The 25,363-nt window shown below is 48.7% G+C and overlaps 1 protein-coding gene and 1 non-coding gene across 4 annotated transcripts; one reads left to right on the forward strand and one right to left on the reverse strand.

Annotated features, from left to right (window-relative positions):
* Nucleotides 1-156: 156 nt before the first annotated feature.
* On the forward strand, nt 157-24,615 carry ZNF623 (zinc finger protein 623). 3 transcript variants are annotated; one of them, XM_003819467.6, is made up of 2 exons: nt 157-4,998; nt 18,109-24,615. In XM_003819467.6, exon 2 carries the CDS (start codon nt 18,204-18,206, stop codon nt 19,692-19,694), a length of 1,491 nt encoding a protein of 496 aa, XP_003819515.1. In that variant the 5' UTR covers nt 157-4,998; nt 18,109-18,203; the 3' UTR covers nt 19,695-24,615. The 3 variants fall into 3 exon arrangements, with proteins under 3 accessions (XP_003819515.1, XP_034822703.1, XP_008971043.1); XM_034966812.3 differs by having other exon boundaries at nt 157-4,728; XM_008972795.5 differs by lacking the exon at nt 157-4,998 and adding an exon at nt 5,274-9,984.
* Nucleotides 14,140-14,199, reverse strand: LOC112440749 (U7 small nuclear RNA). Its single transcript, XR_003028763.1, has one exon. It is a non-coding gene; the product is annotated as a U7 small nuclear RNA (small nuclear RNA).
* Nucleotides 24,616-25,363: the final 748 nt, after the last annotated feature.

Consider the following 25,363-nt stretch of genomic DNA (forward strand, 5'->3'; position numbering starts at 1 on the left):
TGCAAATTAAGGGGTAGCTTATGCAGAAATTTCTAGAATTAGGCCAGGTGAGGTGGCTCATGCCTGTAATCCCAGCACTTTGGGAGGCCAAGGCAGGCAGATCATCTGAGGTCAGGGGTTCGACACCAGCCTGGCCAACATGGTGAAACCCATCTCTACTAAAAATACAAATATTAGCCAGGTGTGGTAGCACACGCCTGTGGTCCCACTACTTAGGAAGCTGAGGCAGGAGAATCACTTGAACCCTGGGGGCAGAGGCTGCAGTGAGCCGAGATCACGCCATTGCACTCCAGCCTGGGCAACAGAGTGAGACCCTGTCTCAAAAAAAAAAAAAAAAAAAAAAGAAATTTCTAGAATTATCTTGGTAAGTTCTGCATTGTCTGGTTGTTGCCATGGAAAGAGGCGGTAGCTTCCGGTGTTGCCATGGCAATGGTAAACTGATATGGCACACTGGTGGGTGTGCCTTACAGGAGGCTCTTCTGCCCTGGACCTGTTTTAGCTAGTCCTCAGTTTGGTCCCGTGTCCAAGCCCTGCCTCCGGAGTTGAGCTCCACCTCCTACCTCATTTTCTTTTTTTCTTTTTTAGAGACAGAGTTCCACTCTTGTTGCCCAGGCTGTAGTGCAATGGCATGATCTTGGCTCACTGCAACCTCCACCTTCCAGGTTCAAGCACTTCTCCTACCTCAGCCTCCCAAGTAGCTGGGATTACAGGCACGTGCCACCACACCCAGCTAATTTTTGTATTTTTAGTAGAGACGAGGTTACATCATGTTGGTCCAGCTGATCCGCCCACCTCAGCCTCCCAGAGTGCTGGGATTACAGGCGAGAGCCACCACACCCGGCATCATTTACTTTTGGATGTGCTTTGTGATACTCAGAAGAGACCTGCCTCCAGGCCACCCCTACCTTCTCTCTCCACCTGCAGGCACCTGAGTCCGCCTCTGTCCCATCCATCTCGAGGCCTGTGTGGGCTCAGTGGTGCCCCTCCTTGCACGCATCACTCGTTTTCTCCTGGTGTCTGTCCCTCAAGATGACCACTACTGCCACAACTCCCATCTGCACGTCTCAGGTCCTTCTCCAGCTACCAGCAGATTTTAAAAATCTTTTAATTGTTTGGCCTCGCTTAGCAGCAAGGTGTCAAACTTACATCCCAAAGTGACCTTCTGTTCTTCTTTCACCTTTCTCCCACCTGCCCCACCCTGCGTCACCATGGATGTCAGCTTCCTGCCCACTCCCCACCCTCCTGTGAACCCTCCCTCGGCCTTCAGAGCCGGTCCCTGCCTCTTCCTGGCTCTGTCCAGTCTCGCCCCAGGTGCTCTGCTGTGTGGGTGCCACTGCCACCGTCCCCACCCTGTCCTCTGTGGTCACCACGCAGCCAACGTGTCTTTCCAGTGTCATCTGGCTTTTGTTACACTCCTGCTCAGAAGCCAGTGTGGGCTTCCTGTGTGGCTTGGACCGGGACCACACAATCTGCCCCACCCAGTAGTTATCTCGGAAAGACTAATTCCCAAGCTGTCTTCAGCCCTCCATTGTCATCAACTTGTCCCCAGACTCCATTCGCCCAAAGCAGGAAAGCTCTGCTCATGGCCCAAAGACACAGTGGCCTTCCTCAGGGACATTTCCCAGACAGTTTTGTGCTTGCTCCCGCACCAAGACCACCCATGGCCTGTTTTCCTAAACCCCACATTCCAGATAGCTTGAAACTATGTTTTGGGATCTTTTATCAGAATTTCTGCTTTGTCTTCAGAATGGCTCCGTCCCCTCAAATCCCTACAAATTCCCTTTCTGGCTGAATGCAGTTTCTTTGGACAGCTTTCCTTTCTTGAGCTCTGGTTATGGCAACAGCGCCAGCCTCATCTTGCATGGCAGCCTCCCCTCGGGCCTTTTGCCTTCCAGCCACACTCCTTGGTTTTGGCTTTGTACTTGCTCTAGGTCAAGGGCTTTGGAGGCAGATGGCCACATCTGAGGCCTCCTCCAGCATGTCCTGGCTGATGCCTTAGGTGAGCCATTCGGCTTCCCTATTTCTGTTTCCTCATCTATAAAATGGAGATAATATTAGAAGTCGCCTGGCAAGGCTGCTGTGGCTCGAGGGGGCTCCTAGGTGGGGAGCAGACTTTCACGGAGTGGTGTTGGACCTGTGGAGGGGAAGACACAAGAGGCAGGAGTGGTGCTGTGATGCCATCAAGCACAGCGGCTACTGGTCCCCCGTAGGGAGCTCTGCCACAGAAGTGGTCCTCAGGGCTGTCCTCGGTTGGACCAGAATGTCCAGGACTTTGCAATGTGGGCTGTCCCAGGGAAGGGTGTGACCCTGGCGAGTTGCAGCTGATGGCTGAAGGCCGCTTACCACACCCTGAACAACTGGGACACCCAGCCTGTCACTGGAGGGGTCTCCCGGGGCCTCTCATCACAGCATCCACCACAGTTGCTGAGGTCCACAGGGGCCAGGCACTGGGCTAGACATGGAACGAGACGGGGGTCCCTGACCTTACGGAGCTTCCTTTCTACTGGCAGGGACAATCAGTACCAAACAAGTAAACTCAAAGTATTAAGTGCCAGCTGGGCACGGTGGCTCAGGCCTGTAATCCCAGCACTTTGGAAGGCCGAGGCGGGTGGATCACCAGGTCAGGAGATCGAGAACATCCTGGCTAACACGGTGAAACCCTGTCTCCACTAAAAAACAAAAAATTAGCCGGGCATGGTGGCAGGCACCTGTAGTCCCAGCTACTCGGGAGGCTGAGGCAGGAGAATGGCATAAACCCGGGAGGCAGAGCTTGCAGTGAGCCGAGATCGCGCCACTGCACTCCAGCCTGGGTGACAGAGAGAGACTGTCTCCAAAAAAAAAAAAAAAGTATTAAGTGCCAAGCTGCAGCCATGTGTTAGCTGTTGGTGGGGTTGAAGTGGCAGGCGTCAGGTGTACAAGGCAGATTTTGATCTGTGACAACCTACTCAGGTGGTGTTCTCAAGCTCTTTGGGCCTGCGGACAGGGAGGCTGAAAGGTCTGTAAGCCCTTCTCGCCTTAAGAGCTGGGTCCCATGGTAAGCTGGCAATAGGGTTGCAGCAGCCGAGGTCTCCGGGCCTGGATGAAAGGTGGGGTCGCTCAGTGTAGGGCTTTCACACACACCCCTGGAACACAGAAGCCTTTCCAAGAGCCGGGGAGCCCCTGGAGAATCACAGCAGGAGTTCCACATGGATTCTGCCCTGGAATTCCTGTAGAAGGTCCTTGGATGAGGGCACGCGCCTAGCGCGTCCCCCTTGGCCACAGCTCCTTCTCCCACGTTGCTTCTCTTCCTTTATTCACCCTGGTACCTGGCCTTGGTACCTGGGCTGTCCTCCTCATCAAAGGGACAATTCAAAACTCTGCAGTTGATTTTAAGAAAGTAGGTGAATTTATTGGCTGGGAAAGACTTCATGTAGTTTTGCACTTTAGGTTACTTCTAATTCTTTGTTTGCTTCTGTCAAAATTTAAAAAGGACCTATTCAAGTGGTCAACTGACAGGTCATTAAGTACACTTGGTGATAAACTGCTGTTATGTTTTTTGCATATAAGTCAGAAAGAGCTAAAGAAATTGAGCGTCGGCTGGGCACAGCGGCTCACGCCTGTAATCCCAGCACTTTGGGAGGCCAAGGCGGGTGGATCACGAGGTCAGGAGATCAAGACCATCCTGGCCAACAAGGTGAAACTCTGTCTCCACTAAAAAATACAAAAATTAGCTGTGCGTGGTGGCGCATGCCTGTAATCCCAGCTACTCCAGAGGCCGAGGCAGGAGAATCGCTTGAATCAGGGAGCCGTAGGTTGCAGTGAGCAGAGATCACGCCACTGCATTCCAGCACTCCAGCCTGGTGACAGAGCGAGAGTCCATCTCAAAAAAAAAATAAATAAATAAATTGAGCGTCATTGCTAAAACAAAATTCCTCCCAATCCTATCTAACAATTTAGGTAAACAAGTTTCCTCAGTGCTAGCAGAAAAATGGAAAAAGAAAACCCAAAATACGAATATAATGTTTTTTTGGTGGGGGGGCAGGGGAATGTAATTATTTCGATTATTTCGGACTGTGACTCATTCTAGCAATGAGTAATGTCTACCAAGAATCAATGAGCCGGCGCGGTGGCGCGCGCCTCTGGTCCCAGCACTTTGGGAGGCCGAGATGGGAGGACCACCTGAGCCCGGGAGGTCGAGGCTGCAGTGAGCCGAGATCGCGCCACTGCACTGCAGCCTGGGCTACAGAGCGAGACCCTGTCTTAAAAAAACCAAAACCCGAAAACCAAAAAACTCCACAGCGCGCCGCTTCCCCATTTCTCTGGGGCGCAGAAAGAGGTGAAGTTTGGCCCTCACGGTATTTACTTCCCCTGGATCCTCGCCTCCTGAGAAGCTGGTCTTGGGCTGCGGTCGGACCTCGCCGCGAGCTCCAGACCCGAGTTTCCGAGCCCGCGCTTCCCGGCCCGCAACCCTCCCAACGGCGTAGCAACGCCACTCCTGCCGGACACCCCTGGTCCCTCCGGGGGTCTTAGCCCCGCGCCCGGAAGTCCGCACCACTGAGAGGGGAGCCGATCCCTGGCGCTCCTAGAGCGGCGCAGGAAGTTTCCCAGGCGGGGCCTCTCGCGACTTCCGGTCGCGGCGGGCTGGCGGCGGTGCAGGCTTTGTCGGCTGATCTGTGGGGCCCGCGCCCGCGGGGTCCAGTCAGCGGCTGCAGGGTCGGGCTCGCGCCGTCCTCTCCCCGCCCGCGCCGGGTGAGTGGCGCGTTCCGGACGGGGGCGGGCAACGCCTTAGCCGCAGCCCCGGTTGGCTCCGGAGCCCGGCTGCCTTGCCAGGGCACAGTCCGCCGAGAGGGCCGGGCGGGGTCCGCAGGCCGCTGCCCGCCCCGCTAGGGCGTCCAGGAGCGGGGCCTTGGCTAGCCAGTCTCCCGGACGCAGCCACGGCCGCCCCCGCGAGGCTGCAGCGTCTCTCCAGCGAGCCCGCCTCGGGCCCGAGCCTGGGGTCTTCTCCCTGAGGAGCGCCGTGTGGGTACCCCTGGTTCCCTCTCCTTCCCCCCGCCCTGAGCCCAGGCCGGAGAGCCGCGGGCTTGAGTTTCCGTGTCGCAGTCTTCAGGTCCGCCAGGCCTGCGTGAGGTTGATGCCGCAGACGTGTTTTACGGTTCACAGGACTGGGTGTGGGCGTTCCCGCGGCTGTGCCTGAACCCGGCCTCCGCTCCCTGGGGCCTCGAGGCCTCTCGGTGCTGGAGGAGATGCAGCGCCAGCATCTTCTGTGCTGTTGGGGATAGGGGTGGGGAGGGAAACGTGATGGGCAGAATTAGAATTAAGTACGAGACTTGGACCTGGAGAATTCCCCGATGGGGAGAGGTGGTGTGGCTACGCTGTCCTGCTTTTTCTTGAAGGTACCCTTTTCCCTTCGCGTCGTTAAGAATCCCAGTGGCGTTCTCTGTGCTTCTGTTAAGGCTGTCTTGCTCCCTTCACACACAGGCTATGTCATGGTCCAGGGACTCTCAGGGTCTGGGCAGCGCCTGGATGCTGGCCTCAGACTCATAGGTAGTTGGTGTGAAGCAGCTCAGGGAGCTGCCGAGCTTGTCTTCGCTGCCTCAGGGTCATGGAAGATGACCCAGGAGAGGACACAGGGGGCTCGTCGTTGTCCTTGGGCAGAGCCCTGAGCAGCATGCCGGTAGCAGAAGCCAAATGGCCTGGGTGGGGCGGGGGCAGTTGACAGCTGGCTCCAGTTCTCTGACCTTACGCTTCTTACCTCCCTGAACTTCCGGGGCATCGTGGGGAGCACTAGGAACAGAAGCGCTCCCTGCCTAGCCTGTGGCGCCCAGTAGGCCCCTTGGTGTGGCGCGGGGCAAGGAGGTCCAGATGTTAGTGGAGCTCTAGTCCACGTCTCACTCGGTTGCCCTCTGGTTCTGCTTTTCCTGTTTCCTGAGGGTGAAGCTTGGTGTATCCTGTTAATTTCTTCAGGCTGTAAGCAACACACAGTGACTCTGGCTGGGAGCTTGAGGCTGGAATATCCCCTTACCAGTGTGGGTGCAAGGGCTGGGGGCTTCTAGTGCCAGATGGGACACCCCTAGACACCCCAGAGCTGCTGTGGCTGCTGATGATACACAACATCTGCTGTTGAGACAATTTCAAGTGATATTTATTTATTTATTTATTTTTGAGACGGAGTCTTGCTCTGTCGCCCAGGCTGGAGTGCAGTGGCATGATCTCGGCTTACTGCACCCCCTGCCTCCCGGATTCAAGTGATTCTTCTGCCTTAGCCTCCTGAGTTGCTGGGACTACAGGCACACGGCACCACGTCCGGCTAATTTTTGTATTTTTAGTAGAGACGAGGTTTCACCATATTGGTCAGGCTGGTCTTGAACTCCTGACCTTGTGATCTGCCCACCTCGGCTTCCCAAACTGCTGGGATTACAGGCGTGAGCCACCGCGCCTGGCCTCAGGTGATGTTTTATCCAGCAAATTCTGTGTTACAACAGGAGATGGGTCCATGCTAGTCAGTTCGTTGTGTGGAGTCACAAGTCAGGTGGCTTCCTTTTTTTGCATTTCATGTCAGTTTCTTTAAATGAAAATGTATTGATTTAATTTTACTTAAATTCATACAAGAAAAAGTTAAGCAAAAACTGAAGATAGCTATTTTGAGATAACTGTTTCTTCAAAGCAAGATATTTGCAATTTTAAAAACTTTCTCTAGAGGCGGGCAGATCATGAGGTCAAGAGTTCGAGACCAGCCTGACCAACATGGTGAAACCCCATCTCTACTAAAAGTACAAAAGTTAGCCAGGCGTGGTGGCACGCCCCTGTAATCCCAGCTAGTCAGGAGGCTGAGGCAGGAGAATCATTTGAACCTGGGAGGTGGAGGTTGCAGTGAGTGGAGACCATGCCATTGCACTCCAGCCTGGGCGACAGAGTGAGATTCCGTCTTAAAAAAAAAAAAAAAAAACTTTTTCAAAAGTTAAAAAAATTATGAAAATTATTAAGAGGCACACATATGGTTTTAAGATATGTTCTTGTAAACAGAAACACCTTGTTTCTGGCCGGGCGTGGTGGCTCACGCTTGTAATCCAATCCCAGCACTTTGGGAGGCTGAGGTGGGTGGATCACCTGAGGTCAGGAGTTTGAGACCAGCCTGGGTAACAAAGTGAAACCCCATCTGTACTAAAAATGCAAAAAAATTAGCCGGGCGTGGTGGCAGGTGCCCGTAATCCCAGCTACTTGGGAGGCTGAGGCAGGAGAATCGCTTGAACCCACGAGACAGAGATTGCAGGGAGGTGGAGATTGCAGTGAGCCGAAATTGTGCCACTGCACTCCAGCCTGGGCGACAGAGTGAGACTCTGTCTCAAAAAATATATATATATCAAATAAAAAAAAATAAATAGCTTGTTTCCAGGTAGTATAACAGCCATTTTAAAATTTAAAATCAGAAGGTATCAACTGAGTTCCAAAACAAGAAACCAACATCTCCACCCCACCGTTCCCCCACTTCTTTTTTCTGAGATGGAGTTTTGCTCTTGTTGCCCAGGCTGGGGTGCAATGGCACAATCTCAGCTCATTCCACCCTCTGCCACCCGGGTTCAAGAGATTCTCCTGCCTCAGCCTCTCGAGAAGCTGGGATTACAGGCGTGTGCCACCACACCTGGCTAATTTTGTATTTTTAGTAGAGATGGGGTTTCACCATGTTGGCCAGGCTGGTCTCGAACTCCTGACCTCAGGTGATCTGCCTGCCTCGGCCTCCCAAAGTGCTGGGATTACAGGCATGAGCCACCATGTCCGGCCCACCCCCTTTTTAATTTATTTTTATTTTTATTTATTTATTTTTGAGATGGAGTTTCGCTCTTGTTGCCCAGGCTGGAGTGCAGTGGCGTGATCTCGGCTCACTGCAGCCTCCACCTCCGCCTCCTGGGTTCCGGTGATTCTCCCGTCTCAGCCTCCCAAGTAGCTGGGATTACAAGCATGTGCCACCATGCCCAGCTAATTTTGTATTTTTAGTAGAGACGGGGTTTCTCCATGTTGGTCAGGCTGGTCTTGAACTCCTGACCTCAGGTGATGTGCCTGCCTAGGCCTCCCAGAGTGTTGGGATTACAGGTGTGAGCCACCGCATCTGGCCTGTCTTTTTAAAATACAGACTGTGTTTCACTATGTTGACCAGGCTGGTCTCTAAGTCCTGAGCTCAAGCAGTCTACCTGCCTCAGCCTCCCAACGTGCTGTGATTACAGGTGTGAGCTGCCGCACCTGGCCCAGTTTGAATTTATCATCATGGGGAGAATTGAATCTGAATATTTTGAGTTGTATATTAGCATTATTTAAGACGTAGGTTAAAGTTGCTGTAACAGATTCAAATACGGTGTTTCAAATAAGAAACTTGAGTTGTCTTATTCTCTCTTAAAGGTAGGGTTGGCCTCCAGGGACTCTGGCTGCCCTGCCTCATCAGCACTGTGGGGAGGGGAGAGAGTGGACAGCACGCACACATCACTTCCCTTCTCGCCTCATCTTGGTCACAAACTCACCTAACTTAAGGGGACACTAGGAAATGTCATTTATGGGGCAGTCATTAGTAATTTGATGGGGTTTCTAACACTTAAAGGAAGAAGGAAACAGGAATGCTGGGGAACCACATTGGCTACCCAAGTGTCCAGTGGACCTTTCATCCCACACATGGGGATGTGCCAGTGTGGGTCCAGACCACTGCAATAAAGTGAATAGCAAAACAAAGCAAGTCACAGAAACTTCTTAGCTTCCCGGTGTATATAAAAGTTACGTTTAGGTATGCTGTGGTTACTATTCAGTATGCAATAGCATTATGTCTAAAAATGTAAATAATTTAAAGATACTTTATTGCTAAAAGATGATCATCTGAGCCTTAAGTTGTAATCATTTTGCTGGTGGAGGGTCTTGCCTTTCTTGATGGCTGCTGACTGATCAGGGTGATGGTTGCTGAAGGTTGGTGTGACTGGCAGTTTCTTAAAATGGGACGATGAAGTTTGTCACATCAGTGGAGTCTTGCTTTCACAAAAGATTTCTCTGTAGCATGCAAAGCTGTTCGCTAGTATTTTACCCAAGTAGAACTTCTTTCAAAATTAGAGTCAAGCCTCTCAAACCCTGCCTGTGTTTTATCAACTAAGTTTATGGAATCTTCAAAATCCTTTGTTGTCATTTCAACAGTGTTCACGGCATCTTCACCAGGAGCAGATTCCATGTCAAGAAACGTACTTGTTTTCCTCATCTCTAAGAAGCAACACCTCAGCCGGGCACGGTGGCTCATGCCTGTAATCCCAGCACTTTGGGAGGCTGAGGCAGGTGGATCACCTGAGGTCAGGAGTTTGAGACCAGCCTGGCCAACATAGCCAAATCCCGTCTCTACTAAAAATACAAAAATTAGCTGGGCGTGGTGGCGCACTCCTGTAATCCCAGCTACTCAGGAGGCTGAGGCAGGAGAATTGCTTGAACCCGGGAGGTGGAGGTTGCAGTGAGCCGAGATTGCACCACTCCACTCTGCCTGGGGAACGAGAGTGAAACTCTGTCTTAAAAAAAAAAAAAAGCAGCAGCACCTCATCCATTCAAGTTTGATCACGAGATTGAAGCAATTCAGTGACATCTTTAGGCTACACTTCTAAATCTAGCTCTCTTGCTATTTTCACCACATCTGCAGTTGCTTCCTCCACTGAAGTCTCAAACCCCTCAAAGATTCATGAGGGCTGGAATCAGGTTTTTCCAAAATACCAAATGTTGATGTTTTGACCTCCTCCCACGAATCGTGAATGTTCTTCATGGCATCTATAATGATGACTCCTTTCCAGAAGGTTTTCGGCTGACTTTGCCCAGATCCATCAGAGGAATCATTATGGCACCTACAGCCTTGTGAAACATATTTCTTAATAAGACTTGAAAGTTGGAGTGACTCCCAGCCAGGGGCTGCAGAATGCACGTTGTGTTGGCAAAAGAAGAACATCAGTCTCCCTGTTCATCTCCATCAGAGCTCTTGGGTGACCAGGAGCATTGTCAGTGAGTAGTGTTTTGAAAGGAATCTTTTTTTCTGAGCAGTAGGTCTCATTAATGAGCCTAAAATACTCCATAAACCATGCTGTAAACAGATGCACTGTCATCCAGGCTTTGTTATTCCATTTCCAACACAGGCAGAGTGGATTTAGCATCATTCTTAAGGGTCCTAGAATTTTTGGAATGGGAAATGAGCATTGGCTTCACGTCACCAGCTGCATTCGCCCCTAACAAGAGAGTCAGCCTGTCCTTTTCAATCTTTGAAGCCAGGCATTGACTTCTCTCTAGCTGTGAAAGTCCTAGATGCCATCTTCTTCCAATAGAAGGCGGTTTTATCCACACTGAAAATCTTTTTAGAGTAGCCACCTTAGTCAACCATCTTAGCTAGATCTGGAGAACTTGCTGCAGTTTCTCCCGTAAAGCTTGCGGCTTCACCTTGCACTTCTATGTGTGGGAGTGACTTCTTTCCTTAAACCTCATGAACCAACCTCTGCTGGTTTTCTGCTTTTCTACCACAGCTTCCCTCACCTGTCTCGGCCTTCATAGAATTGAGGACGGTTAGGACCTTGCTGTGGATTCAGCTTTGGTTGCCAGTCACACCAGCCGTCGGGCAAAGTTGTTGTTTTAATCTCTCCAGACCACTCAGACTTCCTCCACATCAGCAATAAGGCTGTCTTGCTATCCTGTCATTTGTGTGTTCACTGGAGCAGCTCGTTTAATTTCCTTCTGGGGGTTTTCCTTTGCTTTGCCGCTCGGCCGTTTGATGCAAGAGGCCCGGCTTTCTGACTGAGTTTTAGACATGCCTTCCTCACAAAGCTTAATCATTTCTAGCTTTTGGTTTAAAGTGAGAGATGTGGGATTCCTCCTTTCACGTGAGGCCATGGTAAGGTTACTAATTAGCCTAATCTCAATATTGTTATATCCAGGGAAGGGGGAGGCTGGAGGAAAGGGAGAGATGGGGAACAGCCGGTCGGTGGTGGATGTAGGAAACACAAATTGATAATTCAGCTTCTTATATGGGTGCAGTTCATGGTGCCCCAAACAGTGACAGTAGTTTTAGATTCCTGTTACCTGCCGGGCACCTGGCATGGGTGTGGAGGGCAGAGTTCTGAGGTGGTCTCTTAGATTCCTGGCCCCTAATGTACATACCCCTTCTTCCAGTTACTCATTCAGACACTCATCTGGTACTGTCATGAAGAGACTTGCAGATGTCGGGAGGTCCCAGGTCAGTGAGGTGAGAAGGGAGGCCGTCTGGGAGAGCCTGACCTAATCACACAGACCCTGGGAAGCAGAGGTTCCTCCATCTGGTTGGAGAACAGAGGCTGAGATTAGATGCGTGAGAAAAATGTGATGTGCTGTGCCTGCCTTGAGGTTCAGGTGGCCCCTAGGGGCGGCTCCTGCTCACAGCCAGTAAGCACACAGGGTTCTCAGTCCTACAGTTGCAGGGAACTGGATTCTGCCACGAAATCTGAATGAGTTTGGAAACCAGTTTTCCCCAGGGCCTCCAGATGAGAGCTCAGCCCGATGACATACAGTTGCAGCTTTGCGTGACCCTGCGTGGAGATCCCAGCTGGCCTGGCCTGGATGTGTGACCTACAGAACTGTGGGGTGACAAATGCATGCTGCTTTAAGCTGCTGAGTTTGTGTAAATTGTTTTTGGAGCAGTGGATAACTGGGAGAGGGCTTGGCACTGGGCGGGTGGAGTCCCCTTCTTGGAAGCAGTTCCCAGAGTGAGGATTCCCAAACTGCAGGCTGGGGCATTGCCCTGCACAGCGGGGTTGGGTAGAGCATCCCAGTGCCTGCGTGAGGTCGCATAATTCCGGGTCCAGTCAGCTTTTCCAAAGTGAGCACCTGTGTGACTCAGGGCACCATGTGCCCCTGCCAGTGACAGTGTCTCCTGAACACCATTGCAGCTTACATCCTTCCACCAGGGATTGGCTCTCTGTTTTCTAGCTTTATGTAAATGGAGTCGTACAATATGAGCTCTTTTGTGCCTGGCTGCTTTTGCTCAGCACTTCGTCTGTTGTGAGGTCCGCCTGTGCTTTTGTGTGTGGCAGTTTTTTTTCTGTGCATTATTGTTTGTGTGAGTCTTCTGTTGCTAGATATTTAGGGTGTTAGAATGTTGCTAAGAACACTCTAGCTACAGACTTCTGCAGGGTAGGCTTGCAGTTTCTCCAGCAAACTAATTCCCTTGAAAATATCCTCACTGTTGGGGCTGCTTGCTGCCAGTGCATCCCACGTCACAGCTCTGGTTTTTGTTTTTGTTTTTTATTTTTTTTATTTTTTGAGATGGAGTCTCACTTTGTCACCCAAGCTGGAGTACGGTGTTGTGATCTCTGCTTACTGCAACCTCTGCCTCCCAGGTTCAAGTGATTCTCCTGTCTCAGCCTCCCGAGTAGCTGGGATTACAGGTGCATGCCACCACGCCTGGATAATTTTTGTATTTTTAGTAGAGATGAGGTTTCACCATAGCCAGGCTGGTCTCGAACTCCTGACCTCAAGTGATCCACCCACCTTAGCCTCCCAAAGTGTTGGGATTACAGGCATGAGCCGCTGTACCTGGTGCAGCTCTGGTTTTTAAACGAGCAGAACCTCCAGTTTTATTTACTGGCTTCTGGGCTGGGCTGATCCCCCCTCCCTCATTATATTGGCAGTGGCCTTGAGGTATTGAAGACAGTAGTAGTGGATGGGAAGGCAACATTACTGATCTTCGCAGTGGCCCGGCTCCCACTGCCCAGCAAGAACCCCAAAGAGAAGGCTCTTGAGGCGAGACAGTCAGCCTTCTCATCCTGAGAGCCACATTAATGGGTCCTCAGTGCATAAGCAGAATATATATGGAAATTAAAAAGCAAATACATGGCTGGGTGTGGTGGCTTACCCCTGTAACCCCAGCACTTTGGGAGGCCAAGGTGGGTGGACCGCTTGAGGCCAGGAGTTTGAGACCAGCCTGGCCAATATGGAGAAGCCCCATCTCTACTAAAAATACACAAGAATTGCTTGAACCCAGGAGGCGGAGGTTGCTGTGAGCTGAGATGACGCCATCATGCAATCAGCCTGTGCGAGAGAGCAAGACTATCTTTAAAAAAAAAAAAAAAAAAAAAAAAGGCCGGGTGCAGTTGCTCAAGCCTGTAATCCCAGCACTTTGGGAGGCCAAGGTGGGTGGATCACCTGAGTTTGGGAGTTCGAGACCAGCCTAACCAACATGGAGAAACCCCATCTCTACTAAAAATACAAAATTAGCCGGGTGTGGTGGCGCAAGCCTATAATCCCAGCTACTTGGGAGGCTGAGGCAGGACAATCGTTTGAACCCGGGAGCTGGAGATTGCGATGAGCCGAGATCGTGCCATTGCACTCCAGCCTGGGCAATAGCAAAACTCCATCTCAAAAAAAAAAAAGAGAAAATACAAATGGTCGGCCGAGCGTGGTGGCTCATGCCCGTAATCCCAGCACTTTGGGAGGCCAAGGCGGGCGGATCACAAGGTCAGGAGATCGAGACCATCCTGGCTAACGGTGAAACCCCGTCTCTACTAAAAATACAAAAAAATTAGCCAGGCGTGGTGGCAGGCGCCTGTAGTCCCAGCTACTCGGCAGGAGAATGGCGTGAACCCAGGAGGCAGAGCTTGCAGTGAGCTGAGATGGCACCACTGCACTCCAGCCTGGGCAACAGATCGAGACTCCGTCTCAAAAAAAAAAAAAAGACAAATCCTCAGACTTGAGGCTGGTAAAGTGCAGGCGCCAAGAAAGAAACTTTCTCTCAAAGCAGTCACTGTTCTTTGGTCTCTGCTTTCAGAGAGTGGATTCTGGCTTCCCCCCTTTCCATGGCAGAGCCTCAGATAGCATTGTTTCGTTATAACATCTATGAGGGAAAAAGTGATTCCTGGCCGGGAGCACCATGTGTGGAGTGTGCACATTCTCCCCACGGCCGCCTGCTTTCCTCCACGTCCCAAAGATGTGTCCATTAGGTGAACTGGGGTGTCTCCTTGGTCCCAGCATGAGCGGGTTTGGGTGTGTGAGTTGCCCTGTGGTGGGACCCTGTCCTATCCAGGGCTGGTTCTCACCTCGCACCCTGAGCTGCCAGGATAGGCTCCAGCTACCCAGGACCCTGCATTAAAATAAGTGGGTAAATAATTATCTTGTTTTTCTTAATTTTTTTTTTTTATGGGAGATTTTCCAGTAAAAACTGAGAAACCTGCTAGACATTCTAAAAGAGCTGTAGCAAGCACTGTTAATCTTTCTTTAAGGTAAGGTATGTATAACTCACATTTATTTCAGTGTTTAATACTAGAAGTGTTGGAGCTTTTTTTTTAAATTAGAGACAGGGTCTCACTCTGTCACCTAGGTTGGAGTTCCATGGCATAGTCATGGCTTACTACAGCCTCAAACCTCTGGGCTCAAGTGATCCTCTTGCCTTAGCCTCCCAAATAGCTGGGACCACAGGTATGCAACATCACACCCAGCTAATTAAAAAATTTTTTTTTAGAGATGGAGTCTTGCTATGTTGCCCAGGCTGGTCTTGGACTCCTGGCCTCAAGTAGTCCTCCTGCTTTGGCCACTGGAAATGCTGGGATTATAGGCATGATCCACTGTACCTGGCTTATTACCTTGTATTGAGTGTATTATGTATGCATGATTAGAACATTCATTCATACAGCAGATATTGATGAAATATATTACTTTATGCCAGAAATTGTTTGGGTTGCTGAGGATAAAGAACAGAACAAAGTTCCTGCCCACACAGCACTCACATACTTGTGGGGGAGACAACAAAACACATAGTTTGTTGCCTGTGGGGTGTGTGCGTGTGTGTGTGTGTGTGCATGCATGCATGTATATATCACAATTCATTGATTCTAAGATACACTTTCTCCATATTTTAATGTCTCTGAAATTGAGTTGCCTGTTAGAATTGATGGAGTGTTTTTTGTTGTTGTTTGAGACAGGGTTTTGCTCTGTCACCCAGGCTGGAATGCAGTGGCACAAGCACGGCTCACTGCAGTCTCAACTTCCTGGGCTCAAGTGATTCTCCTGCCTCAGTCTCCCATGTAGTTGGGACCACAGGTGTGCTACCTTGCCTGGCTGTTTTTAAAAATGTTTTTTGTAGAGATGGGATCTTTCTACCTTGCCCAGGCAGACGTTGAACTCCTGGTCTCAAGTGACCCTCCCACCTCTGCCTCCCAAAGTCTTAGGATTACAGGAGTGAGCCACTGTGCCTGGCTTGATGGAGTGTTTTCATTTAAATTGGTACTTTTATTTTCCTTCATGGTTCATAAAATTGTGTCACATCTCGCAGTCGATGGCTGCTTTGATTGGGTGACTTATGATTGGTCAAGTGGTCAGAACTGTGCAGAGAAAGCAGAGGCAGGAGAGAGGGCATGCTGAGGGTGGGGGTGCCTTGCTGTTTGTTTTTTTTGTTTTTTGAGACGGTGTCTCGCTCTGTCACTCAGGCTGGAGTGCAGTGGCACAATCTCGGCTCACTGCAAGCTCTGCCTCCTGGGTTCAGGCCATTCTCCTGCTTCAGCCTCCCGAGTAGCTGGGACTACAGGCGCCTGCCACCACGCCCGGCTAATTTTTTTTGTATTTTTAGTAGAGATGGGGTTTCAGTGTGTTAGCCAGGATGGTCTCGATCTCCTGACCTCGTGATCCGCCCGCCTCTGCCTCCCAAAGTGCTGGGATTACAGGCGTGAGCCACCGTGCCCAGCCAGCCTTGCTGTTTTATAGTGTGACTAGGAGGGACTCTGATCAGGTGACGTCAACACAGACACCTGAAGGACATCTAGGAGTGAACCCTGCAAATATCTTTGGAGTCTTTCTACGAAAGTGCAAAGGCTCCGAGGGGGCAGGGACTGCAGGGGCCAGTGTGACCAAAGAAGAGGGAAGGGGAGGGCAGGGTGAGCAGCAGGAGTCCAGGCCCGGTGGCCCTTGTGGGGCCAGAGTAGGGGATGGGAAACCCTTGTCAGTTTTGAGTAGAAAAGTGACATCTGATTTATGATTTTAAAGCGTAATTCTGCTGGCTGTGTAGAAAAGAGCTGGAGAAGGGGAGAAGTAAGAAGGTGGGAGGCGGTCACACTTCATGGTGAGAGGCGATGGTGCAGATGGCAGCCCTGTAGGCTGTGGGCATCTGGCGCTGGGCATGGTTTTGAACAGATGTGGAGTGTGAACAAAGGGAAGAGGATTCAAGGGTTATTGCAGTGTTTGTCGCCTGAACAAATGAGATAATGGAGAAAACTATAGAAGGAGGAAAATCAGAAGTGAGGCTGGATGCATTAGGGTTGAAAAACTTGTGAGAGCATCCAAATGAAGGTGTTGGGTGAGGAGCTGGTCAGGTGTGGGGGCTGGAAAGAAGGCCAGGTTGGAGGCAGGCATGTGAGTGTTCAGCATAGATGGCGCTGGTGTCTGATAATGAGTGCACTCCCCTCTGTAATGGACAGAGATGAGGGCTGAGCCCTAGACACGCCAGGGCTTTGAGGCGTCAGGGGACACTGGGAGGAGCTATCAGTGAGGCGGGTAGGGAACAGAGAAAGGCTGTCCCAGATTCACATAAGGAGAGTAACTTCTGAAGGAGCGGGGCTGTGTCAGTGCTGCCGCAGGTTGAGTTGGAAGCGTGGCCATAGCTGACCCCTGATTTGGTGACGTGGATGTTTGGGGTGAGAGCCCTACTGTAGTAGGCTCAGGGGAAGGAGGAAATGGAGAAATCGAGCGTGGGGTGGGGGCTCTTTGAATGGGGCTGCGGAGGAGGAGAGTCATGGGGTAGTAATTGGTGGGACATGGGGCCCGTGACGTGCATTTTTCAGGTCGCTGGGAACTGGCGCACTTCATGCTGAGGGGAGTGGTGGGCTTGGAGGGCAAGGACTTCAGGATGGAGGAGAGGGATGGGTGCTCAGGTGCTGTCCCTGCATGTGTGAGAGGGAAAGGGAGCTCACACACAAGTGGAAGTGTTGCCTTTAAGTCAGAACAAGGGCAGTTTAACCCAGGTAACAAGCCTGGCAGAGGATGGGTGGAGATACAGGCTGGCAGGAGATGTGGGAGGCAGTGGATGTCCTTGCCTGATTTCTTCTGTTTTCTCATTGAAACAAGAAGCAAGGTCACCAGTGGGGAGGGAGGAGGGAGTGCTGGGTTTGTAAGAAGATAGGAGAAGTGGAAGGTCCTGTGGGGAGTGGGAAGGGTAGGAGTTGCTGGCAGCTCTCAGGCCCCATTAGGCAAGCAGCTCTGAATTTAAAGAGCTCAGTCAGCTGGCTGGATGTGGTGGCTCACGTCTGTAATCCCAGCAGTTTGGGAGGCTGAGGCGGGCGGATCACGAGGTCAGGAGATCGAGACCATCCTGGCTAACCCGGTAAAACCCCGTCTCTACTAAAAATACAAAAAAATTAGCTGGGTGTGGTGGTGGGCGCCTGTAGTCCCAGCTGCTTGGGAGGCTGAGGCAGGAGAATGGTGTGAACCCAGGAGGCGGAACTTGCAGTGAGCCGAGATTGCACCACTGCACTCCAGCCTGGGTGACAGAGCGAGACTCCATCTAAAAAAAAAACACAAAAACAAACAAAAAACAGCAAGAGTGCAGGCACAAATCAGAACACAACCTCGTTTTAACCAAAAGTTGGGCTTTCCCATCCAAGTATCATGGAGGGAGAAAAGGGTAGGGGAGCCCGATTCTGTGCAGGAGGGTGATTCTCATGCAACTTACAGTGAACACAGTGCCCCAGATCATGGGCTCTAAGCTAGGTACGGAGGGGAGAAGAGGACATGAAGGAAGGAATGAGGAACAGTGAAGAGGTGGCAGGGCTGATGTGTTTATACGTTTGTTTAAAATATCTGTCTCGGTTTTTTAATGGAGTTCAAGCATATCCCCACCCCTCTGCAACTCATCCAGGATTCACTAATGGTCAGAGGAGTGTTGTGCACCACAGACCAGTCTGTCCTGGTGTTGGATGTTAAAAGTGGAGCCACAAAGAAGCCATCTTATGTGGGACAGGCTTGGGTGTGAGACCAGAGCTGTGGGTAGCAGCATGTTGGGTCAGGATGAGGGGCAGAGGAAACACTTTCCACCTCTTGGATATGGATTTTATCCTGCCCTGATTCAGGAGATCCCCATCTGTTAAGTAAGGGGAAAGATGATTTTGTTGTCTTTTGTTTCAGATTCTAATGTAGGAACTGGTGAGAAGAAGGTGACTGAAGCCTGGATTTCTGAGGATGAAAACTCACATAGGACGACGTCAGACAGACTCACGGTGATGGAGCTCCCCTCTCCCGAGTCTGAGGAAGTCCACGAGCCCAGATTAGGGGAGCTCTTGGGAAATCCAGAAGGTCAGAGCCTGGGGAGTTCCCCCTCTCAGGACAGGGGCTGCAAGCAGGTGACAGTGACCCATTGGAAGATCCAGACAGGAGAGACAGCTCAAGTGTGCACCAAGTCAGGAAGAAACCGTATTCTGAACTCAGACCTTCTTCTGCTTCAGAGAGAGCTCATAGAGGGGGAAGCCAATCCTTGCGATATCTGTGGCAAAACCTTCACGTTTAATTCAGACCTAGTTAGGCATCGGATTTCGCATGCTGGGGAGAAACCTTACACGTGCGATCAGTGTGGGAAAGGCTTTGGCCAGAGCTCACACCTTATGGAGCATCAGAGAATTCACACTGGAGAGAGACTCTACGTCTGTAATGTGTGTGGGAAAGACTTCATTCACTATTCAGGTCTCATTGAGCATCAGCGCGTTCATTCAGGAGAAAAGCCCTTCAAATGTGCGCAGTGTGGGAAGGCGTTTTGTCACAGTTCAGACCTGATTAGGCACCAGAGAGTTCACACCAGAGAGAGACCTTTTGAATGCAAAGAGTGTGGGAAAGGCTTCAGTCAGAGCTCCTTACTTATTCGCCATCAGAGGATTCACACGGGAGAAAGGCCCTATGAGTGCAATGAATGTGGGAAATCCTTCATAAGGAGCTCGAGCCTCATTCGCCATTATCAGATCCACACAGAAGTGAAACAGTATGAATGCAAAGAATGTGGGAAGGCATTCCGTCACCGCTCAGACCTTATTGAACACCAGAGAATTCACACCGGAGAGAGACCCTTTGAATGCAATGAGTGTGGGAAAGCCTTTATTCGGAGTTCAAAGCTCATTCAGCATCAGAGGATCCATACTGGGGAGAGGCCTTACGTATGCAATGAGTGTGGAAAGCGCTTCAGCCAGACGTCAAACTTCACCCAGCATCAGAGAATTCACACTGGAGAGAAACTCTATGAATGTAACGAGTGTGGGAAAGCTTTCTTTCTGAGTTCATACCTTATTCGACACCAGAAAATCCACACTGGAGAGAGAGTGTATGAATGTAAGGAATGTGGGAAAGCGTTTCTCCAGAAAGCCCATCTCACTGAGCACCAGAAGATCCACTCTGGGGACAGGCCCTTCGAATGTAAAGACTGTGGGAAAGCCTTCATCCAGAGCTCCAAGCTGCTTCTGCACCAGATTATTCACACTGGAGAAAAGCCCTATGTGTGCAGTTATTGTGGGAAAGGCTTTATTCAGAGGTCAAACTTCCTTCAACACCAGAAAATTCATACTGAAGAGAAGCTCTATGAATGTAGTCAGTATGGGAGAGATTTTAACTCAACTACAAACTTTAAAAATAATCAAAGTGTTCACCAAGAGGGACTCTCCTTGAGTAAGGCCCCCATACATTTGGGTGAGAGGTCTGTAGATAAGGGGGAACACACAGGTAACTTATAAAATAATTATTCTCCCGCCCGGTGAGTGATGTTTGGAAATGCGTGGAATTAGGATTCATGTGGTTTCTAAGATTTGGACATGTCAGAATTTTGTGAGTCATGGATGGGGCTGCTTTTGCAGTGGGTGCCACCTGCCACTGTGCAGCCCTACTCGGCTCAGCCCTTTTCCTCAGCTGTGAGCACTGTCCTCAGGAGAGTCACAGGGCTTGACACCTGACTCTGAGCTGGAACAGTAGGGGCAGGGAGAAGACAGGTCTCAAGAAAAGGTTTTTAAGAAGTTTCATCCCCAGTTAAGCAGAGTCCATCCTTGACTTAAATCCCTTATTACAGCAGAACTGTGTATCTAATCTTACGACTTAGGAGAATGTTACCTAGGACATTTTGATGTGTTAAGTTGAAGAAAGGTAACTCGTGTATGAACCCCGAGCCATTTCCCTGTTGTCCTGAGGAGGAACTCCAGGCCTCCCATCATGTGCCCTAAGGCCTCCTGCGTCCTGGAGCCCTGCCTCCCACTGCCTGACTTCCTGCCACACGGTTAATGCTGCAGCAACACCGACTGCTTCATCTTCCCTGTGCTCCACGTGGCTTCCTACCTCTCTCGCCTTTGTTCTTGTTGAAGGGTCTCTTCTCAGCTAATTAACTCTGAATCATGGTTCAAGACATGCCTCAGGCATCATGTCAATGGGTGTTTCCCTCAGGCTTAGTTGGCAGCACTCTCCACACTTCTGTGGCTCAGTGATTACTGCTATTACTATATTTACTTGCATATGTCAGAATGACGTGATAGACTATCTCTGTCACTATGCTGTTGGGTTCCTGAGGACAGTGATCATATCTGATTGATTTCCATGTGTCCACTGTCTAGCACAGGGCAATAAAAAATACACCCCTAAATCTATGTGTAATTGGCATCTCTCTTGCTTTGTCCTTTCTATACTGCCATTCTAAAAATTTTCAGCTGTTGGCTGTTTTTTTTGTTGTTTGTTCATTTTGTATCAGTATAATCTACGATTCTGTTAGAAGTATCTTCTCAGCCCTGCTACTGTCTGCTGCTCCTACTTAGAAGTTGCAGGCAATATCCTGTGCACATCCACGCCCTCCTGTGTGCCACCTTACAGCTCATGCAGAACTGTCTACTTGATCTGGAGGGCATTGACACCTGGCTCAGCTGGAACAGTGGGGACAGGAGGAGGCAGGTCTCAAGAGAAGGTCTTCACTTACTTGTCTGTATCTTTCTGTCTCACTCGAAAGGCACAGTCTCAATGCGCTACGTAACTCTTCTGTTGTAGCAGTTCTGAGGTTGAACTGAGCTCTTGTCATTTTCCATGCTCTCTGGCTCATTGTGTCATTTCAAAATGTATTGATATCTATAAGGAATAGTCCTCAATGTTGGGAAAACAGATGAGCAACCCACTACCCTGAAGTCATCCACCGTGTAGTGGGGAAGACGGAGATCACAGTAGGGTGAGTTAAGTATGTGCCCTCAGGTGTGAAGGAGCACAGGTGAGGGGGTGCCTGCTGTGGCACAGAGCTGGGAAGGCCTTACAGAAGAGGTGACATTTCAGCTGGGCCAGAGATCAGTAGAGAGCAGCTGAAGAAGAAAATAGGGAACAGGAGAGGGATCTGCAGAAACATGGAGCCATGACAGATGGCTTTTTGGCTAGGACTGTTCGAAAGCAGGCGAGGTAAATGGACAGTGGACAGCCACCTCGCCAAACTGTTAGTCTTTACCTCTGAATTTCATCTGGACATGAACCCCAAAGTCCAGTTTTGTAACGATATAATTTTTTTCTCATGAGGCCATATTTTGAGTTCTTAAATACAACCAACCCTGAACGTCTCAGGACAGATAATTCAAAAAAGAGATCTACATTTTCTGGAAAATCAGCATTACTAGAGATGTTTCAAATGTAGATTTTACCAGACCATTTTAATCAACTTTATTGAGATTCAGTTTTCATATAGTAAAACGCCTATTTAAGTGTACAAGGTTTTGAAAAATCTATACACCTGTGTAACCACCACCACCTGTGTAACCACCACCGCCAGAACCAAAAACGTTTCTGTCACCCAAAGAAGTTCCCTTTTGCCTTTTCCTAGTTAAGCCCACTCCAGCCCCAGATAACCACTTTCTATCCTCATAGATTAGTGTTGCATGGTTTAGAGCCTCATACAAATGGATTCATTTAGTATGTGTTCTTTTGTGTCTGATGTCTCACTTTGGCATGTTTTTAGACTCATCCAAGCTGTTTTGTGTTTCAGTAGTTCTCCTTGCTGAATAGTATTCCATTGTGTGGATAAGCCATCATTTGTTTATTCATCCACGTGTTAATGGGTTTCCAGTCTCGGCTCTTAAAACTATGAGCATTTGTGTAAAAGTATGTATTTGCACATGTGTTTTTATTTCTCTTGGGTAAGTACCTAGGACTTTAATTGCTGTGTTGTAAGTGTCTTAGTTCATTCAGGCTGCCATAACAAAATACCATCAACTGGGAGGCTTATAAACACCAGAAATTTATGTTTTACAGTTCTGGAGGCTGGGAAGTCCAAGATGAGGGTGTCAACATTTGGTGTCTAGTGAGGGCCTGCTTCCTTTTAAGTAGATGTCTTTTCACTGTGACTGCACGTGGTGGAAAGGGACTAGCAAGCTTACCCCTTTCATGAGGGCTCTCGCCTTGTGATTCTGTCCCCTCCCCAAGACCCCACCTCATATCATCTTATGGGTTAGGAATTTGACATGAATTGTGCAAGGATGTAAACATTCAGTCCATTGCAATACATGTTTCTAACTTCCTAAGAAATTGTCACACAGCCCTCTGTAGTGGTTGAATCATTTTACACTATTACTACATTATGGGAAGATTCCAGTTGCTCCATATCTTTGCTAACACTTGGCATTTTCAGTCTCTTAAAATTTATTCCACTCTAGGCTCCTTATGATTTTAATTTGTATTTGCCCACTGAATAATGTATGTCTATGATTTCATCTGCTTATTGCTTTTCTGTGTCGTCTTTTGTGATGTGTCTGTTCGTGCCTTTTGCCTGTTTTTAAGTTGGGATGCTTATTGTTGACTCAAGTTCTTTCCATATTCTGCATGAAAAACATACATGTAATATATAGAATTCTTTGTCTCCATTTGTGACAAATATTGTGAATATTTTCATGTTTGGTTTGCCTGTTCATTTTCTTAATGGTGTCTTTTGAATATTTTTTATTAAGCCTAATTTATCAAAGATTTGGGTGTGGTGGCTCATGTCTGTAATCCCAGCACTTTGGGAGGCCAAGGTAGGCAGATCACCTGAGGCCAGAAGTTTGAGACCAGCCTGGCCAACATGGTGAAACCCCGTCTCTACTAAAAATACAAAAATTATCTGGGCGGGTGGCACACCCCTGTAGTCCCTGCTACTCGGGAGGCTGAAGCAGGAGAATCACTTGAACCCAGGAGGCAGAGGTTGCAGTAAACCAAGATAATAATGATTTATGATATTTTATAATAATTTGAGTTTAAGAAATTTGCCTACTCAAAGGACATGATTTTTTCCTATGTTTTTTATTTTATGGAACTTTTATAGCTTTACCTTTTACATTTAAGTCTGTGATCCATTTTGAGTTCATTTTTGTGTACCATATGTGATAAGGGTCAAGATTCACTTTTTTATCTGTGTGGTTGGTTGTTTCGGTTCTATTTGTTGGGACTCTACTTTCCCAATGACCAAGTCTTCACAGGTTTGTAAAAACTGAAGTGACATAGAAGTGGTCTGTTCTGGACACCATTCTTCTTGTGTGTATAACTTTACACCAATATGACACTATATTGATTACTGTAGTTTTATTTGAGGCAGAAATCTCATTCTGTTGCCCAGGCTGGAGCGTAGTGGCACAATCACAGCTAATGTAACCTTGAACATCGGGCTCAAGTGAGCCTCTTTCCTTAGCCTCCCAAGTAGTTGGGACTGTAGGCATGCATCACCACATCTTGCTAATTTTTTATATTTTTTTGTAGAGATGGGGGTCTCACTGTGTTGACCAGGCTGGTCTTGAACTCCTGGCCTCAAGGGATCCTCCTGCCTCAGCCTCCCAAAGGGATTACAGGTGTGAGCCACCACTCCTGGCCAACTGTAGTTGAACTCAGGTATTGGAAGGGCTTCCGTTTTGTTCTTTTCCCATTTTTTTTTTTTGACTTCTAGATCCTTTGCATTTTCGTATAAAATTTGAAGTCAACTTCTATCAACTTCAGGCCAGGCCCGTGGCTCATGCCTATATAATCCCAGCACTTTGGGAGGCCGAGGCAGGCGGATCACTTGAGGTCAGGAGTTCAAAACCAGCCTGGCCAAGATGGTGAAACCCCATCTCTACTAAAAATACAAAAAAATTAGCCAGGCGTGGTGGCAGGCGCCTGTAGAATCCCAGCTACTCGGGAGGCTGAGGCAGGAGAATTGCTTGAACCTGGGAGGTGGAGGTTTCAGTGAGCTGAGATCGTGGCATTGCGCTCTAGCCTGGGCAACCAAGAGTGAAACTGTCTCAAAAAACAACTTTTATCAATGTCTGCAAAAAGAAAGTCTTCTGGGATTTATAGATCAATTTAGGGAGAAATAACATTTTAACAATTCTGAGTTTTCCAATTGTTGAACATGGTGTACTGCCCCATTTATTTAGATCTGTTAATTTCTCTTAGTTTGCAGCTCTCACATTTTGTTAAATTCATGTATTTAATATTCTGCATGCTATTGCAAGTGGTAAGGTTTTTAAAAAGCTATTTTCTAGTTATTGCTAGTATATAGAAATGCATTAGACTTGTACATTGATCTTAAGCAACTTAGATCAGTTAACTTATTCTAGTAGCTTTTTTCTAGATTCTTTAGCATTTTCTATGTAGATAATCATGTCATCTGTGAATAAAGTATTTTACTTTTCCAATTTATATGGACTTTGTTCCTTTTTCTTATTGTACTGACTAGGGCATCTTGTTCCGTTTTCCTTAGAATTGGTAAGAGTATGTCCTTGTTTTGATATCAGGATACTGTTACTCCCAAAGAATTGCGAATTATTCTGTCCTCTTCTGTTTTCTGAAGTTGTTTATGTAATATTGATACTATTATTTCTTCCTTAAATGTTTTCTTCCCTTCTTTCCTTCCTTCCCTCCCTCTCTCTTTCTCTCTCTTTTTTTTCTTTTCTTTTCTTTCCTTTTTTTTTTCTGAGACCCAGTCTCACTCCGTCACCCAGGCTGGAGTGCAGTGGCATGGTCTCGGCTCACTGCAACCTCTGTCTCCCAGGTTTAAGCGATTCTCCCACCTCAGCATCCCGAGTAGCTGGAACTACAGGTGCATGCCACTATGCCCAGGTGTTTGTATTTTTAGTAGAGACAGGGTTTCACCATGTTGCACAGGCTGGTCTTGAACTCCTGGCCTCGTGATCTGCCCACCTTGACCTCCCAAAATGTTGGGATTACAGGAGTGAGCTACTGTGCCCAGCCATAAATTCAATTTTTTTAAACAGCTATAACAGTTCAGGTTTTTCTATTTCTTCTTGTGCCAAGTTTGGTAACTTTTATCTCTCAAAGAATTATTCATTTCATGTAAAACAGTGAATTATTGGCATAAAGTTCAAAACATTCCACTACATTTTATTCGACATTCTATTTTAATTATATTTAAAAGGATGTCCTCTGG

This window comes from Pan paniscus, chromosome 7 (assembly GCF_029289425.2).
Source record: "Pan paniscus chromosome 7, NHGRI_mPanPan1-v2.0_pri, whole genome shotgun sequence".
Taxonomy (NCBI): domain Eukaryota; kingdom Metazoa; phylum Chordata; class Mammalia; order Primates; family Hominidae; genus Pan; species Pan paniscus.

Coding starts and splice junctions, on each gene's coding strand:
- ZNF623 (XM_003819467.6), top strand. CDS start 18,204: ATGGAGCTCCCCTCTCCCGAGTCTGAGGAAGTCCACGAGCCCAGATTA.